The sequence below is a fragment of the Pseudorasbora parva genome, chromosome 16 (genome assembly GCF_024679245.1).
Source record: "Pseudorasbora parva isolate DD20220531a chromosome 16, ASM2467924v1, whole genome shotgun sequence".
Classification (NCBI taxonomy): Eukaryota; Metazoa; Chordata; class Actinopteri; order Cypriniformes; family Gobionidae; genus Pseudorasbora; species Pseudorasbora parva.
Window position 1 is genome coordinate 763,578 of NC_090187.1, and position 18,706 is coordinate 782,283.

Below are 18,706 nucleotides of genomic sequence, written 5' to 3' on the forward strand. Positions count from 1 at the left end.
TTCTTGTCTTTATATATATATATATATATATATATATATATATATATATATATATATATATATATATATATATATATATATATATATATATATATATGTATGCAGGGATCCATCAGCCTTATAAAAGGGAATAAAGAACTGTCTAAACCTCCAGTAGAAGAGTGTTTATTTACTGAGTTAACGGTGGTCTGTTGCAAACACAAGCTTCAGTAATCAACGGATAACCTTAAAGGGTTAGTTCACCCAAAAATGAAATGTATGTCATTAACTCCTCTCCCTAATGTCGGTCCACACCCGTAAGCGCGATATAAATAAAGTTGATTGATTGATTGATAACCGTTCCAATCTTTGTTCGCCGGTTGACGAAAGTCGTAGTTTTTGTTATTTTTGGACCCAAATGTATTTTGGATGCTTCAAGAGACTCTAATTAACCCACTGATGTCTCATATGGACTACTGTGATGATGTTTTTATTCCCTTTCTGGACATGGACAGTATAGTGTGCATACACTTGCATACGCTCTCGGACTAAATATAAAATATCTTAAACTGTGTGTGAAGATGAGCGGAGGTCTGACGGGTGTGGAGCGACATTAGGGACAGGAGTTAATGACAGAAGATTCATTTTTGGCTGAACTAACCCTTTAAACGGATCAGATGACGGATTGATAGAACAATGCAATGTCACGAGGCTCTGATGTTACATATAATTACTAAAGGTTTTGATTTGTAAAGGTTTTCCTCTTTCTTGTGCTTGCATCATTTGCCCTGTTTCTGTATCTTCGCTTGTCCAGAAGTTATTGCACTTCCGATATAAACAGGGCAAGGAAAATCCTCTGGAGATGAAACAAATGATCAACCTCCTCTAGTGAGATTCCGGTAACTAAACCTTAATGCTATTTTTCATTGTGTGTGTGGGCCAAGCACAGTGAAAGCATGTTAAGTAATGCCAGCAATGCCAAAACAAACCCACTGCAACAATGAGCAATCAGACATTAAGATGATTTTAGGTGAAATGGCTAAAAAATTAATTTTGAAGAAAGTTGGTAATCAAAAAGTTGACGGATTCACCCCGAAGTCATGGGTTTTGACGGATTAACTTCCAAAGTAGAGGAAAAAACACCATGGAAGTCTATAGACTGGTGCAGGTAAGACTTTCTCTAGGCCTAAACGCAGACGCAAGTTTTTTAGCACTTCCCTCGTCCCGAAGTCTGTGGGTTTTATGAACGGGGTTTCGGTTCAGTGCTAACAATGCTAACGGGACTACAGAGACAGTGGAGGAGATTTAACATCATCAGATAAACAGGTAAACACAGCCGCTTTCACAACCTTATTATGCTCATATTTGAGCTCTTATGAACTAGTCTAACCGCAAACGCTGTTTTGAGATAAAAACTGAAGAGTTTTGGGAAGGTTAGTGATGGTGACATTGAAGTCATGTGACCATGGTGTAGTCCGTTTATAGCTTTAGCCTTTTACTTCTGGCGACTGCATTTAGGCTTCAAAATGGACAAAAGTTGTGGTCATCTGTGAAAATTATCTTGATGGACAATGTGCAAGTATCCTAAAAATTGTTGATCAAAGAGCTTGTTCTTAATGATAATCCATATGGGAGATTCCTATTGTTACACCTCAAAAAATGCTTTTCTTACTTAGTATTTTTGTCTTGTTTCTAGTCAAAATTCTTACATTAAGAAACATTTACTAGACAAGTAAAAATTATTGTCTTGTTTTGGGAAAAAATAACTCAGTTGTGGTTTGAAGTCGTAACCAACTTACAAGCTCAAAACCCTGCCTGGAACGCAGCATAACTCCTAAACATTTAATATTAATATTTGACAACAGTTTTTATTTTATTTTATGATGGATATGTTTAAAGCTACACTGTGTGATATTTTCCCCCATCTAGTGGTGTAAAGGTATATGACCATCCAGTGAATAATAGTTTCTGCTCCTCTCAATTTCGATTTCGTTTCAACTCCTACGGAGGCTGATTTAGTCATGGCTCCAGTTCGACCTCTTCGGTGAGTGTTGCAAGTGATGAGGTCACTTTTGAAAACTATTATAATTTGCAGTTATTTAATTTGCCAAATGATCTATGATTAAATTAATTTATGTAAAATGAATAATAGTTTTACGTTTTCGTTATTTTTTACCATTTCATTGCTAACCTCAGCTATCAGGTTCCCAGACGAATGCAAGCTAATCTTAGTAAAGGAACTTTTATCAATGCTATCGTTATTGTGTATATTGTACAACACCACTAGCGTAAGGCAAACAAATTATAATGCAATTAAAATATTAATCTCATGTTATCCCTCATAGAACACGGATTTATGTTATAAGGTAAACAATACTTCTTCATCATTGACGCGAGGAAAACTATCCTAGACGTCGTTCTAGTGTTATGCTCAGCACACCATGATATAATTAGCCAAGCAACAATAAAACTTCCAATATACACAAATAGGCTGAATTAATATTACCTGTCGAGAAGAAAGCAGGCAACGTCGGCGTTCTTTTTAAAATCGTTGCTCCTCATGAGCTCTCCATCTTGGAAAGGCCACTCCAATATTTACTTTTGTCTTGTTGATTTGCCCGTTGCGTTGCCGTCTTAATTCTCTTTTCCGCTTCCTTGGCGACTCTGATACATATCCCGCAATGTTACTAGGTCCCCGACCCGGGTCGAATTCGGTAATCAATGCCGGGACGTGGTTGCTTTCACACAGAAGGCGACCCGGCAATGCTCCGGGAATATTGCGGGTCCGACGTGCAGTGTGAAAGGGGCTTAAGAGTGATCCTCCATCATCATATAGCAGCCTCAAGCAGTCCTCCTCTTCACATTCGACACGGTGCCATCGAGTGTAAAAACGCGAAAAGCGAAGCTTGAATTTACGGGTATGTCCCTCTTTGGCAAATGTACTTTCAAGATGGAGGAGCAACATGGCGACCGCCATCCGAACCCCTAACACTTATGCATTTTCAATGGTTTATTATAAAATTACGAGAATACATTATTACTTGAAAGAAGTAAATATACATTAATGAGCACATATATTTTTGAAAGAACTAAGTGATTTTAGCTAAGAATAAACTAAAAAAAGTTACACAGTGTAGCTTTAACGACCCACAGTAATTACTCAACTTTTTAAAATGTAATTTCGCCATTTTTAATTGAAAATTAAATCATATAAATTATGCAATCTATAACCAAAAGTGACAAAACACGAAACATTTATTTATTTATTTTACATGTTTGACATATTAAGACATACAAACAGAGTGAATATGTGCATATTTTAATATGCATGTTTGCTTTTTCAAAAAACAAACAAAAAAAAAAACTCCTCCTGTGTGATTTATAAGCCTTTTGTAAAGTGGGGCCATGGGTAATGTCCTCATATTTCACCCTCTCCTGTAATACCTGTGTCATACCCATGGCATTATACACATTTGTGTCCTCATATGTCACACACACACACACACACACACACACACACACACACACACACACACACACACACACACACACACACACACACACACACACACGACTCGAACACATTAGTTCGGAGTCGACTCCATGTATTCCAGTACCGGGATCGGAGTCAGTTCACTTCGGCCATACTATTATCAGATGCGGGGATGTTCTGTGAGGAACGGCTTTTCTCAGGTAGGTGATGTCTATCTCAGACAGATCTTGAGTCAGATAATGATATTTCTCATATGATATGAAATAATAACTATAATAAAAACGGACGATGGGGCCAATATTCCCCCAGAGCCACCCGGAGTCCCCCGCTCCCGGCGCAGGTGGTGCGGTCTGGCTGGAGCAGGAAGCGGGAAGTGAAGACTGTGGCCAGCTCTCCATAACTATCATCGGCTCCTCCACAAGCCTTCTTTAATTAGAGAATATCTGCGTTAAGGCTTCGAAGTACAGCGTCAGTATAAAGGTATGACCCGCCATGTTATAACGCAAACGCCTCAGGAACACGAGCGCACTTCACCTTTATTCCGCTTTATTTCCGCTCCTTTGATTTAGTTCAGATTTAATGTGTGTGTTTTAAAGCCTGCTCATCTCTCTCTCTGTGTGTGTGTGTGTGTGTGTGTGTGTGTGTGTGTCGCGTGGCACGACGTGTCAGACGTCAGTTCAGTAGTAATGATAGTTGTAGGAATGATGATGACTAACTAGTTCCAAGCCAGTCGACCTATTTACACCACCTAGTAGCCTAGATATGCGTCATCCTGTGCGCGTTCACAGACACCCTTAATAGTGAACATGTTTCTGATGTATTTCAGTCTATGTCACCAAATGTACACCAAACTCTGGTGCTTTGACAACATAAAATCTTTGTTTGTGTGGAGTGTGTGATGGTGTTTGCGTGGAGTGTGTGATGGTGAGTGTGTGATGGTGTTTGCGTGGAGTGTGTGATGGTGTGGAGTGTGTGATGATGTTTGCATGGAGTGTGCGTTGCGTGGAGTGTGCGTTGTGTGGAGTGTGTGATGGTGTTTGTGTGGAGTGTGTGATGGTGTTTGCGTGGAGTGTGCGTTGTGTGGAGTGTGCGTTGCGTGGAGTGTGTGATGGTGTTTGCGTGGAGTGTGTGATGGTGTTTGCGTGGTGTGTGTGATGGTGTTTGCGTGGAGTGTGTGATGGTGTTTGCGTGGAGTGTGTGATGGTGTTTGCGTGGAGTGTGTGGTGGAGTTTGGGTGGAGTGTGTGATGGTGTTTGCGTGGAGTGTGTGATGGTGTGGAGTGTGTGATGGTGTGGAGTGTGTGATGGCATGGAGTGTGTGATGGTGTTTGCGTGGAATGTGTGATGGTGTGGAGTGTGTGATGGTGTTTGCGTGGAGTCTGTGATGGTGTGGAGTGTGTGATGGTGTTTGCGTGGAGTGTGTGATGGTGTGGAGTGTGTGATGGTGTTCGCGTGGAGTGTGTGATGGTGTGGAGTGTGTGAGGGTGTGGAGTCTGTGATGGTGTGGAGTGTGTGATGGTGTTTGCGTGGAGTGTGTGATGGTGTGGAGTGTGTGATGGTGTTTGCGTGGAGTGTGTGATGGTGTTTGCGTGGAGTGTGTGATGGTGTGGAGTGTGTGATGGTGTTTGCGTGGAGTGTGTGATGGTGTGGAGTGTGTGATGGTGTTTGTGTGGAGTGTGTGATGGCATGGAGTGTGTGATGGTGTTTGCGTGGAGTGTGTGATGGTGTGGAGTGTGTGATGGTGTTTGCGTGGAGTGTGTGATGGTGTGGAGTGTGTGATGGTGTTTGCGTGGATTGTGTGATGGCGTGGAGTGTGTGATGGTGTTTGTGTGGAGTGTGTGATGGCATGGAGTGTGTGATGGTGTTTGCGTGGAATGTGTGATGGTGTGGAGTGTGTGATGGTGTTTGCGTGGAGTGTGTGATGGTGTGGAGTGTGTGATGGTGTTTGCGTGGAATGTGTGATGGTGTGGAGTGTGTGATGGTGTGGAGTGTGTGATGGTGATTGCGTGGAGTGTGTGATGGTGTTTGCGTGGAGTGTGTGATGGTGTGGAGTGTGTGATGGTGTTTGCGTGGAATGTGTGATGGTGTGGAGTGTGTGATGGTGTTTGCGTGGAGTGTGTGATGGTGTGGAGTGTGTGATGGTGTTTGCGTGGAGTGTGTGATGGTGTGGAGTGTGTGATGGTGTTTGCGTGGAGTGTGTGATGGTGTGGAGTGTGTGATGGTGTTTGCGTGGAGTGTGTGATGGTGTGGAGTGTGTGATGGTGTTTGCGTGGATTGTGTGATGGCGTGGAGTGTGTGATGGTGTTTGTGTGGAGTGTGTGATGGCATGGAGTGTGTGATGGTGTTTGCGTGGAATGTGTGATGGTGTGGAGTGTGTGATGGTGTTTGCGTGGAGTGTGTGATGGTGATTGCGTGGAGTGTGTGATGGTGTTTGCGTGGAGTGTGTGATGGTGTGGAGTGTGTGATGGTGTTTGCGTGGAATGTGTGATGGTGTGGAGTGTGTGATGGTGTGGAGTGTGTGATGGTGTTTGCGTGGAGTGTGTGATGGTGTGGAGTGTGTGATGGTGTTTGCGTGGAGTGTGTGATGGTGTGGAGTGTGTGATGGTGTTTGTGTGGAGTGTGTGATGGCATGGAGTGTGTGATGGTGTTTGCGTGGAGTGTGTGATGGTGTGGAGTGTGTGATGGTGTTTGCATGGAGTGTGTGATGGTGTGGAGTGTGTGATGGTGTTTGCGTGGATTGTGTGATGGCGTGGAGTGTGTGATGGTGTTTGTGTGGAGTGTGTGATGGCATGGAGTGTGTGATGGTGTTTGCGTGGAATGTGTGATGGTGTGGAGTGTGTGATGGTGTTTGCGTGGAGTGTGTGATGGTGATTGCGTGGAGTGTGTGATGGTGTTTGCGTGGAGTGTGTGATGGTGTGGAGTGTGTGATGGTGTTTGCGTGGAGTGTGTGATGGTGTTTGCGTGGAGTGTGTGATGGTGTGGAGTGTGTGATGGTGTTTGCGTGGAGTGTGTGATGGTGTTTGCGTGGAGTGTGTGATGGTGTTTGCGTGGAGTGTGTGATGGTGTTTGCGTGGAGTGTGTGATGGTGTTTGCGTGGAGTGTGTGATGGCGTGGAGTGTGTGATGGTGTTTGCGTGGAATGTGTGATGGTGTGGAGTGTGTGATGGTGTTTGCGTGGAGTGTGTGATGGTGTGGAGTGTGTGATGGTGTTTGCGTGGAGTGTGTGATGGTGTTTGCGTGGAGTGTGTGATGGTGATTGTGTGGAGTGTGTGATGGTGTTTGCGTGGAGTGTGTGATGGTGTGGAGTGTGTGATGGTGTGGAGTGTGTGATGGTGTTTGCGTGGAATGTGTGATGGTGTGGAGTGTGTGATGGTGTTTGCGTGGAATGTGTGATGGTGTGGAGTGTGTGATGGTGTTTGCGTGGAGTGTGTGATGGTGTGGAGTGTGTGATGGTTTTTGCGTAGAGTCTGTGATGGTGTTTGCGTGGAGTGTGTGATGGTGTTTGCGTGGAGTGTGTGATGGTGTTTGCGTGGAGTGTGTGATGGTGTGGAGTGTGTGATGGTGTTTGCGTGGAGTGTGTGATGGTGTGGAGTGTGTGATGGTGTTTGCGTGGAGTCTGTGATGGTGTTTGCGTGGAGTGTGTGATGGTGTGGAGTGTGTGATGGTGTTTGCGTGGAGCCTGTGATGGTGTTTGCGTGGAGTGTGTGATGGTGTGGAGTGTGTGATGGTGTTTGCGTGGAGTGTGTGATGGTGTTTGCGTGGAGTGTGTGATGGTGTGGAGTGTGTGATGGTGTTTGCGTGGAGCCTGTGATGGTGTTTGCGTGGAGTGTGTGATGGTGTGGAGTGTGTGATGGTGTGGAGTGTGTGATGGTGTGGAGTAGTGTTGTCACGATACCAAAATTATGACTTCGATACGATATCAGACTTAAATATCGATATATCGGTACTAAATCGATACCACAGTAAAAAAATAAATAAATAAGATAAGATGCTTAATATGACAACAGAACTTGTTATTATTCATTGTTATTTTTTACTAAAAATTCATGTGGCCCGCATGTTCCTTAGGGTTGGGCATCGTTTTGATTTGAACAATTATTGATCAATTACTATTAAAATTCTCACAAATTTTTGCTATCTCAATGTATTATTTACAATGGGGTAATTGTGTTGCAATAGCTCACACACAGCACAAGAAAGCTTGATTTCGAATGGTAAATTGAATTTAAAAAGACGAGTAAACAGTAATAAAATAAGAACAAATAAACAGATTACAAACAATAGCACAAATAAATGCAATAGAATAGAAGATAAAAATTAAAAAGACTGCTTTATTTTTTCAGGTAGGTCTAACATTCAGATAAGAAACTGAATTTAAAAAATGCATAGTAATTACATTTAAAACAACATTGAATAATGTTCTTTGTAAAAAATTCAATAGCGTACAGATGAAACTATTAAAGTTACACAAGTTGATCAGTCAAGAGCAGTTGATCGTTTGTCTTTTTGTAGTTTGAATAACAAATGACTGCGGTCCCTTTAAGACTAACAGACGCGTGGATCCTAAACACTGCTCCTGTTACTCGTTCTTCCTGAACTGTTTGCGACTGTGTTTACATTAATACTCTTCCAGATAAGCACTGATAATTCTTTGAGTGTATTTGACCAATAATAAGCTGGAAAAGGAAGCAAATGATTGCACTTGTATCATGTCAGAGGCGGCTTTATTACGGTAGGCTATGTGTGTGTGCGCTTCAGATGTGGAGCACGAAATCTGCGGGGATTAGTAGAATTAATTTATGTGCAATCCCGCGCGAAATTCAGACCGATCACACACTAACACTAACACACTGTCATGAGGAAAAAGTCCAGCAGAACGCGCGTTCGCCCGCTTCGCCGTGCTCAGAGGTTAACCGGGCTGAGGGAGAATATGCCGGTGTGTGTCAACTCGCTGACGGTCGGAGAGGAGAGCGCAGCTGATATCGATACTGTAAAAACTGAGAATCGTATCGTTTCAGATATTCCAGTATCGATATATATCGAAATATCGATATTTTTGACAACACTAGTGTGGAGTGTGTAATGGTGTGGAGTGTATGATGGTGTTTGCTTGGAGTGTGTGATGGTGTTTGCGTGGAGTGTGTGATGGTGTTTGTGTGGAGTGTGCGATGGTGTTTTTTTGGTGGAGTGTGTAATGGTGTGGAGTGTGTGATGGTGTTTGCGTGGAGTGTGTGATGGTGTTTGTGTGGAGTGTGTGATGGTGTGGAGTGTGTGATGGTGTTTGCGTGGAGTGTGTGATGGTGTGGAGTGTGTGATGGTGTTTGCGTGGAGTGTGTGATGGTGTGGAGTGTGTGATGGTGTTTGCGTGGAGTCTGTGATGGTGTTTGCGTGGAGTGTGTGATGGTGTGGAGTGTGTGATGGTGTTTGCGTGGACTCTGTGATGGTGTTTGCGTGGAGTGTGTGATGGTGTGGAGTGTGTAATGGTGTGGAGTGTATGATGGTGTTTGCTTGGAGTGTGTGATGGTGTTTGCGTGGAGTGTGTGATGGTGTTTGTGTGGAGTGTGCGATGGTGTTTTTTTGGTGGAGTGTGTAATGGTGTGGAGTGTGTGATGGTGTTTGCGTGGAGTGTGTGATGGTGTTTGTGTGGAGTGTGTGATGGTGTGGAGTGTGTGATGGTGTTTGCGTTGAGTCTGTGATTGTGTTTGCGTGGAGTGTGTGATGGTGTTTGCGTTGAGTCTGTGATGGTGTTTGTGTGGAGTGTGTGTGGTGTTTGCGTGGAGTGTGTGATGGTGTTTGTGTGGAGTGTGTGATGGTGTTTGTGATGGTGTGGAGTGTGTGATGGTGTTTGTGTGGAGTGTGTGATGGTGTGGAGTGTGTGATGGTGTTTGTGGAGTGTGTGATGGTGTTTGCGTTGAGTCTGTGATGGTGTTTGTGTGGAGTGTGTGATGGTGTTTGCGTGGAGTGTGTGATGGTGTTTTCGTGGAGTGTGTAATAGTGTTTATGTGGAGCGTGTGATGGTGTTTTCGATGAGTGTGTGATGGTGTGAAGTGTGTGATGGTGTTTGCGTGGAGTGTGTGATGGTGTTTGTGAGGAGTGTGTGATGGTGTTTGCGTGGAGTGTGTGATGGTGTTTGCGTGGAGTGTGTGATGGTGTTTTCGTGGAGTGTGTAATAGTGTTTATGTGGAGCGTGTGATGGTGTTTTCGATGAGTGTGTGATGGTGTGAAGTGTGTGATGGTGTTTGCGTGGAGTGTGTGATGGTGTTTGTGAGGAGTGTGTGATGGTGTTTTCGTGGAGTGTGTGATGGTGTTTGTGTGGAGTGTGTCATGGTGTTTTCGTGGAGTGTATAATGGTGTGGAGTGTGTGATGGTGTTTGCGTTGAGTCTGTGATTGTGTTTGCGTGGAGTCTGTGATGGTGTTTGCGTTGAGTCTGTGATGGTGTTTGTGTGGAGTGTGTGTGGTGTTTGCGTGGAGTGTGTGATGGTGTTTGTGTGGAGTGTGTGATGGTGTTTGTGATGGTGTGGAGTGTGTGATGGTGTTTGTGTGGAGTGTGTGATGGTGTGGAGTGTGTGATGGTGTTTGTGGAGTGTGTGATGGTGTTTGCGTTGAGTCTGTGATGGTGTTTGTGTGGAGTGTGTGATGGTGTTTGCGTGGAGTGTGTGATGGTGTTTGCGTGGAGTGTGTGATGGTGTTTTCGTGGAGTGTGTAATAGTGTTTATGTGGAGCGTGTGATGGTGTTTTCGATGAGTGTGTGATGGTGTGAAGTGTGTGATGGTGTTTGCGTGGAGTGTGTGATGGTGTTTGTGAGGAGTGTGTGATGGTGTTTTCGTGGAGTGTGTGATGGTGTTTGTGTGGAGTGTGTCATGGTGTTTTCGTGGAGTGTATAATGGTGTGGAGTGTGTGATGGTGTTTGTGTGGAGTGTGTGATGGTGTTTTCGTGGAGTGTGTAATGGTGTGGAGTGTGTGATGGTGTTTGCGTAGAGACTGTGATGGTGTTTGTGTGTGACGGTGTGGAGTGTGATGGTGTTTGTGTGTGTGACGGTGTTTGTGTGTGTTACGGTGTTTGTGTGTGTGACGGTGTTTGTGTGTGTGGCGGTGTTTGTGACAGTGTTTGTGTGTGTGACGGTGTTTTTGTGTGTGACGGTGTGTGTGTGTGTGTGACGGTGCGGAGTGTGTGTGGCGGTGTTTGTGACAGTGTTTTTGTGTGTGACTGTGTGGAGTGTGACGGTGTTTGTGTGTGTGACGGTGTTTGTGTGTGTGACGGTGTTTGTGTGTGTGGCGGTGTTTGTGACAGTGTTTGTGTGTGTGACAGTGTTTTTGTGTGTGACGTGTGGAGTGTGACGGTGTTTGTGTGTGTGACGGTGTGTGTGTGTGACGGTGTTTGTTTGTGTAACGGTGTGTGACGGTGTGTGTGTGTGTGTGTGTGACGGTGTTTGTGTGTGTGACGGTGTTTGTGTGTGTGACGGTGTTTGTGTGTGTGACTGTGTTTGTGTGTGTGACGGTGTGTGTGTGTGTGTGACGGTGTGTGTGTGTGTGACGGTGTTTGTGTGTGTGATGGAGTTTTTGTGTGTGACTGTGTGGAGTGTGACTGTGTGGAGTGTGACTGTGTGTGTGTGTGACGGTGTGTGTGTGTGTGTGACGGTGTTTGTGTGTGTGACGGTGTTTGTGTGTGTGACGGTGTGTGTGTGTGTGACGGTGTTTGTGTGTGTGACGGTGTTTGTGTGTGTGACGGTGTTTGTGTGTGTGACGGTGTGTGTGTTTTATGACGGTGTGTGTGTGTGTGTGACGGTGTGTGTGTGTGTGTGACGGTGTGTGTGTGTGTGACGGTGTTTGTGTGTGTGATGGTGTTTTTGTGTGTGACTGTGTGGAGTGTGACGGTGTGTGTGTGTGTGACGGTGTGTGTGACGGTGTTTGTGTGTATGACAGGTGTTTGTGTGTGTGTGACGGTGTGTGTGTGTGTGTGTGACGGTGTTCGTGTGTGTGACGGTGTTTGTGTGTGTGACGGTGTTTGTGTGTGTGTGATGGTTTGTGTGTGTGACGGTGTTTGTGTGTGTGTTGTCAGATGTGGAAGGCAGCCGCTGGTCAGTCCGTCTCAGTTGCTGTGGAGGACGGAGGAGATGACTGGGAAACCGACCCGGACTTCGAGGTTCGAGACTCTAAACACCTTCATGCCTTAATTCAGGCGCTTCAAACTACAGAGAATAGAGAGCTAAATGAGAAGATTAGATGAAATATATCAATAAAGGATTTAAAAAAAAATAAAAGTACAAAAATGAATCAGTTAAATTACCAGGAGCTTAAAATACAAATGTATTGATAGATGACCTTAAGTGTTCCCTCACATCGGTGGATTGAAATGATCAGGATGAAAGGGTTAGTTCAGCCAATAATGAATCTTCTGTCATTAACTCCTCCCCCTAATGTCGCTCCACACCCGTAAGACCTCCGCTCATCTTCGGTGCACGTTTGTGTTCAATCCTCAAATAAAGATTCAAACGGTTATGACTCAGTGAATCGATTCATGATTCGGATCGCGTGTCAAACTGCTGAAATCACGAGACATTGGCGATCCGAATCGTGAATCAATTCGCTGACTCATAACCGTTTGAATCTTTATTTGAGGATTGAACACAAACGCGGAAGAGAAGCCAATGCTGAATAAAGTCGTAGTTTTTGTTATTTTTGGACCCAAATGTATTTTGGATGCTTCAAGAGACTCTAATTAACCCACTGATGTCTCATATGGACTACTGTGATGATGTTTTTATTCCCTTTCTGGACATGGACAGTATTCAGGGTTTTTCCTAAATTGAAAATTTTTTGGCGGCCGCCAAAACAAATTGTTGTCCCGCCAAAGCCTTATTTGATGAGTTATTGTGATTTATAAATTGATGTAGATTACTAATGCACGTGACAGGGCGCACGCTAACTGAGTGACAGAGAATGAGCAGAGAGCCGCACACACACTCTCTGTCTTCAAAACGATCACCGTCTGAGCTCTCGCTCGCACATATCAATCAACTGAACTGACACAATGGTGAAGGGTCGGAAGACTGACTCCATGTTCCGTGTGGCGCGTTCGCACTGCTGGATGTGAATTGTGCTCAAAAAACGCACTTGTTTTGACAGACGTTTTGCACACGCAGCTGATATAAACCATACTTTCAAATAAACAGAAAAATATCCTTATGTAATGTTTTCTGTGTTGACAAATCTTTGCCGTTGTTTAACCGTCTGGGTTCACACATAACGCGTCCGCTTTGTCCGATTCGCGAACTAATGACTCATTTGAACCGATTCATTTGAATGAACTGATCTGTCCGACACTGAACTCACGAATCAGTGCGCGATCATTTACGCCCGTTTCACACATACGTGCGGTGCGTGTGCGGTGCGTGTGCGGTGCAGGATCCGCGCGCCCTGTTGTGCTTTCACATATGCTGCGTTTGCAGTCCACAACATACCACAAACAGCATGTATTAATTATTTTGGATTTAAAATCTAAAGGTTGTTACTGAACATGGCTCGTCAGAATTGCAATTCTCTTTGTTTACTCTTTCATAGAAGTTAGGTTAACTACATTTAAACAACATTTATTAAATTCATTATTTCATATTTATATGCTTTAGATTTAGCTCACACAAGTGGCAAAACATTTAAACACAGGTTATAGCCTAAAATCACAAACATTTTATATTAGAAACTTACAATAGTCTATTCAAAAACAGCCGACTCTCGTCTTTTCTTTCGTTTTTACACCTTTTAAAAGAAATCCTGCAGCAGGTCATAAAGAACTTTGCTTTCCACCTCAGAGAAAGTACGAGTGCTCTCCATTATGGCACGTTTTTTAACCTAAATGCCAGGTAAGGTGTCCTTTTGTTGCTTTACTTGAGAAAAAAAGCCACGTGTTGACTTTGAAACAAGAGTATATTTTAAATGATATGCATCTGTGGTGAAATTACTGGATTTTTGCGTCAGTACATTCAACGCAGCGCAGCAAAAAATAGACTCGGTAGGAAAACGATCCGTGCACTGCTGCAGACGCACCGCTCCTGACGGACTGACGGACCGCGTCCGCGTGCAGTGTGTGAAAGCTGTCATCCGTTAACATGGGGACGGGAAAAAATACACACCGCACACGCACTGCAGACGGAGTGTGTGTGAAACGGGCGTTACTCACAACACCTCTGAGATGAGAACACAAGAGTGCTTACCCCATTAAACAAGAGGGTTAGTAAGAACTAGTCTTAATAATCTACAGGATTCTCATGTATTTATTTTGAGATATTGATAATGTGTAGTAAATTACCAAAACACAACGCAAGTTGTCGATAGCCAATAGTTTTATTAAATTGTATATGATAGAAAATTTGACTATTTATTATATTTTTAATGCTACTTTTTAATAATTGTTGCCAAAATAATGAATAAGTAAACCATGCAAACTGTAAAAACGAGGAACAAAAGAAACACATCAAGACATCTAGCTTCTAGTTCAGCAAAATGAAAAGATTGCATTTATTGTCAGTATTGGGCTCACACGGGTAGGTACTTTTACTGTTGGTGTGTGTGTGCGCATGTGTGTGTGGATGACCATGTCTGGCCAGCCACCACCGAAGACCATTTGGTAAAAGCCCAGTATAGTGTGCATACACTTGCATACGCTCTCGGACTAAATATAAAATATCTTAAACTGTGTGTGAAGATGAACGGAGGTCTTACGGGTGTGGAGCGACATTAGGGAGAGGAGTTAATGACAGAAGATTCACTTTTGGCTGAACTAACGCTTTAAATGTGATCAATAAATGTGAGTTCATCAGACTAGATGGATGATGGTCAGTGTCTGTCAGAGGGGAATAAATGCTTTACCGTGCACATGTACAGTAAATAATGCATAATTATATGCAACTAATCCTAACACTAAATGTTGTAAATTAATATCACTCAGTACTTATGTGTATGATTACAGGATGTGATGCTCCCCCTGCTGGCCACACACACACACACACACACACACACTGCCCCTAATCTCACAGTAATGTAAGAATATCATATATGATGATGAAAGTGATGCTCATATATTCCTAAGATTCCCATTCCTGTCTCATGCTGATGCTCTGGCTCCAAACGTCATGTTGTAATGTTCCGGCTTGTGTGTGTTTTCTCCGCTCATGTCTCACTTTACTCCACAAACCCCAGAATGATGTGTCGGAGAAGGAGCAGCGCTGGGGGGCCAAGACTGTGGTCGGCTCCGGACATCAGGAGCACATCAAGTTAGTCAAGCTTTCACTGTTATCATTATAAAGCTCTTTATCTATCTATCTATCTATCTATCTATCTATCTATCTATCTATCTATCTATCTATCTATCTATCTATCTATCTCTCTATCTCTCTATCTCTCTATCTATCTATCTATCTATCTATCTATCTATCTATCTATCTATCTCTCTATCTATCTATCTATCTCTTTATCTATCTCTCTATCTATCAGATGGAGGAGAATTTATCATAAACTTTATTTAATGCGTTGTTTTGCATTACTAAGTGCAGTTACTAATACTAATGTGTTTATTGGTAATTTGCTCGTAATGCACTGCGCTTGAGTTGACATGCAGATGAAAGGAACTTTTATTAACAAAAGTAATGTGCAAAAAAAACCTCTTTATTTTAATTTTTTCATAGGGAACATGTAAATCTTCTGCTCTTGTTAAATGCACATTGTTCTTCTACAGTCTCGCACTAAACCAGACTCAGTCGGGGTGCCAGTTCTCCTCTGGCCTGTTATTAAACAGTGGAGGATTATTATTGTGCCAACCCTACAAGTCAGAAATCATATTAGATAGGAATATTCAACATTTCACACAAGAGACGGGTTCATTTAGGGTGGTGCGTCGATTACACAAGAGTATGAATACTTGAAAGATTGGAGTTATTGCGCCGGAAACGGGTTTATTGAGGATGACGTGCCGGTGTGGCAAATTCAGAGGAGACCCCAGTTGACACGGTCTCAATCCTCAATCGCAATTTACCCATGTCGAGTAGGTGGCCATGAACCGCATTATTAGATCGTTTTCTAAGGTTGGATAATGTAAGATACTAATCTTACATTCTGGATAAATAATTGATTTTATTTCACACATTTTACAAAGTTATATTTTAGTGTGTGTGTGTGAGAGCGAGAGAGAGAGACAGAGACAATGGCCCTCATTTATCAATCTTGCGTAGAAACTGGTGTATATGTTGGCGTAAGATTATGCTTACACTCCTCTCACTGCCTGATTTATGAAGCTGTGCGCACCTCTGCAATCCAGGTGTACGCAATACTTGCCCTTGATAAATACCACGGCTGAAAACGATCGTCATTAGAATAACACGCCCCTATATATTCAAGGCTCCGCCTCCCCCACGCCCTCATTTTACGCCATGGACAAACAGAAGACGGCAAAGAAACGAAACTTCTCCGACGTGGAGATCGGGCGCGCTCAATCATCTCACTAGTCCACTAGTCAGGGCACTGATTAGGGCATAAGTCAATGGGCTGACTCCCTGATCAGTGCCCTGACTACTGAACTATTGAGATGATTGAGACGCGCCCATCGAGGCCATCACCAGGGAAGTGGAAAAAAACCCCGAAATTGTTTTATTTGGGAGTTTAAAGAGTGGAATTAAAGGCACCTACAAAAACAAAATATGGACACAAATTACGAGTACTGTTAATAGTGTGGAGATTGAGAAGCGCACTCCAGCAGTTTAAAGCTGTTTGGATGATAAATTACCATCACTGCATTATTTTACAGCACCTTTTGAAAAAAATAGCATTTAATTTCGTATCACGGCATGTATTGGGGTGTACGATAGTGATGATGATCTGATGTGGAGTAAGATTCATTCACATTAATAATTACATGACAATTTGTAAGATTCTTCTTCTTATTATTATGATTATTATTCTTAATGACGCTTGTTATTTAGAAGAAGAATGTCGTTTTTATTGATTTTATTATTATTTAAAAGAAGAAGGTTATTATTTTGTCAGTCTGAATTATTTTAGTCCCAGTCCGTGCGCAGCTGCCGGGCCAGCGGGCCTGAACCGTCAGGTAAAGCGCACAGGCTCGCGACTGGAGGAATACATATGCCTAAAAATCAAACGCTTTGGTAAAGTCACAAAAATTAAACATTGACGTTCATGTTGCACAAAAATAAACACTGAATGTTGATGTTGTGGTTTTTAACAGTGGGTCATAATCTAGCATATCTTGTCAGTGCGTTTTGTGGTGTTAGGAATTGTTTTTCTGCGCATTTTCGCTCTAACTCAAAACGTGCGTACACCACCCCCTGAGCTGGCGTAGGGTTTGAGCGTGCCATACGCCAACGTCCATATTGATAAATCTCAAAGTCACCGTGGGTTTGGGTGTACGCAAGGTGTACGCTGGAAATTTGGTGTACGCACTTTTGATAAATGAGGGCCAATGTGTTTGTCTGTTTTGCACTCTCTGTGTTTTAGAGATCCACCCCTTCACTGTTGTTTACTTTTTTAGGCATCGTAGCTGATTTGTTGATTGTATCTGTATAGAAAAAAATCTGTATTTTCGTATTTCTGGCAATTTCCCATTAATTTCCCATGGCGGTCACTTTTGACCACGAAGACCCTGTGTGACTCTTTTTTTACGACCACTTAGCTTTGTCAAATCCTGTCCCCAATTGTTTGGTGTCTTCATATACCAAGTACCACAAAAGTCACAAAGTTTCGTACCATTCTGATGAAGCTACAATTTTAAAATTGGTTTAATGTAAAACTTTTTGGTCAAAAGTGACCGAAGAACCCCAGAGGGTTACGTCTTTGCTTTGCTAAATGTTTTATTCAATGCAAAAAATGTGTTTCTTACTCAGTATTTTTGTCTTGTTTCTAGTCAAAATATCAAAACAAATCTTAAGTTAAGAAACATTTACTAGACAAGTAAAAGTAATTGTCTTGTTTTGGGAAAAAATAACTCAAAATGAAGAGAGTTTTTGCTTAAAATAAGATAAATAATCTGCCAATGGGGTGAGAAAAATAATCTTAATTCAAACAGAAAACAAGATTATTTTTCTCACCCCATTGGCAGATTATTGAGTTATTTTCCCCAAAACAAGACAATTACTTTTGCTTGTCTAGTAAATACTTCTTAATGTAAGAATCTTGAGATATTTTCACTAGAAACTAAATACTTCTTGTTTTAAGAATTTTAAGATGTTTGGACTAGAAACAAGACACAAATACTGAGGAAGAAGAGCATTTTTTTGTAGTGTTACCACACAAAAATAAAATATCGGATTAATTGTCAGTAATCGACCGATTACCAAAATAATCACTAGTGACAGCCCTACAATCACATTAAAAATAACATTAAAAGTGGATATTTAGAGCTTTGAAGAAAATGTGTGATGTGAAAAAAGCTTGAATTTCACTCTCAAAAGGTTTTCCTACGAGCCATGAGATCAATGCAACTTTTGCCACTTTCTACCACTAGCATTTCCACATTTAATCACTGGTGAATGTTGGTGATTTATGGATTTTAAAGCCTTCTATAACTTGTCCATTCATGGCACAGTATTTCTCCTAGTGTCTATTATTGTCAAAATGCCTCCAGTTGGTCTCAATCTGGAGCTCTTGACGTTTCTGTTGAGAATTTAACTGTACCAGTGATGGCTTTTACATGAGCATGATTTAACAGCGGATATTGTCTGTTTTGTCAGTATCCATAAGCTGCGTGAGAGAGTGTCGTCTGAGCACAGTGACCTGAAGCAGAAGGAGCTGGACATCATGCCCAAAGCGTCTCATGGCTACGGAGGGAAGTTCGGCCTGCAACAGGATCGCATGGATAAGGCAAGCAGCAGATAATGATACACTGATCTCAGATATAATGAATAATATTAATAATGTTGACCAGGTAAACACACCGCTTTCACCACCTGAATTATTGGAACGTTATACACGTGTGTATCTTCTGTGCAGTGGATGGCTCTGTTACCAAACTTCACTTCTCAGCTCTACTCACGGCTTTTATGAATCGCACCAATTTTCCTTTAATTCGGACTAAGCATTACCAAGTTGCTGTACATCTGCTGTTTTGTGGTCTTTACCAACTTTGCTACATCATAATTTGGTTATAATATATCTATAGATCACTGAACTGAGAGAAAATAAAGCTGCAAGCAGCAATACCAGGGCGCAACAGAAGCAAACATTGAAGCTA

The 18,706-nt window shown here is 42.4% G+C and overlaps 1 protein-coding gene across 1 annotated transcript in view; it reads left to right on the forward strand.

Moving 5' to 3' along the window:
• The first annotated feature begins 3,797 nt into the window (after positions 1-3,797).
• LOC137043284 (src substrate cortactin-like) overlaps positions 3,798-18,706 on the forward strand; it is a 37,714-nt gene continuing 22,805 nt past the window's right edge. Inside the window, exons 1-4 of the mRNA XM_067419495.1 lie at positions 3,798-3,952; positions 11,531-11,614; positions 14,668-14,741; positions 18,207-18,336. Of these exons, the coding sequence (XP_067275596.1) occupies positions 11,531-11,614; positions 14,668-14,741; positions 18,207-18,336 (288 nt within the window). The 5' untranslated portion in view covers positions 3,798-3,952. The remainder of the gene's footprint in view (positions 3,953-11,530; positions 11,615-14,667; positions 14,742-18,206; positions 18,337-18,706) is intronic.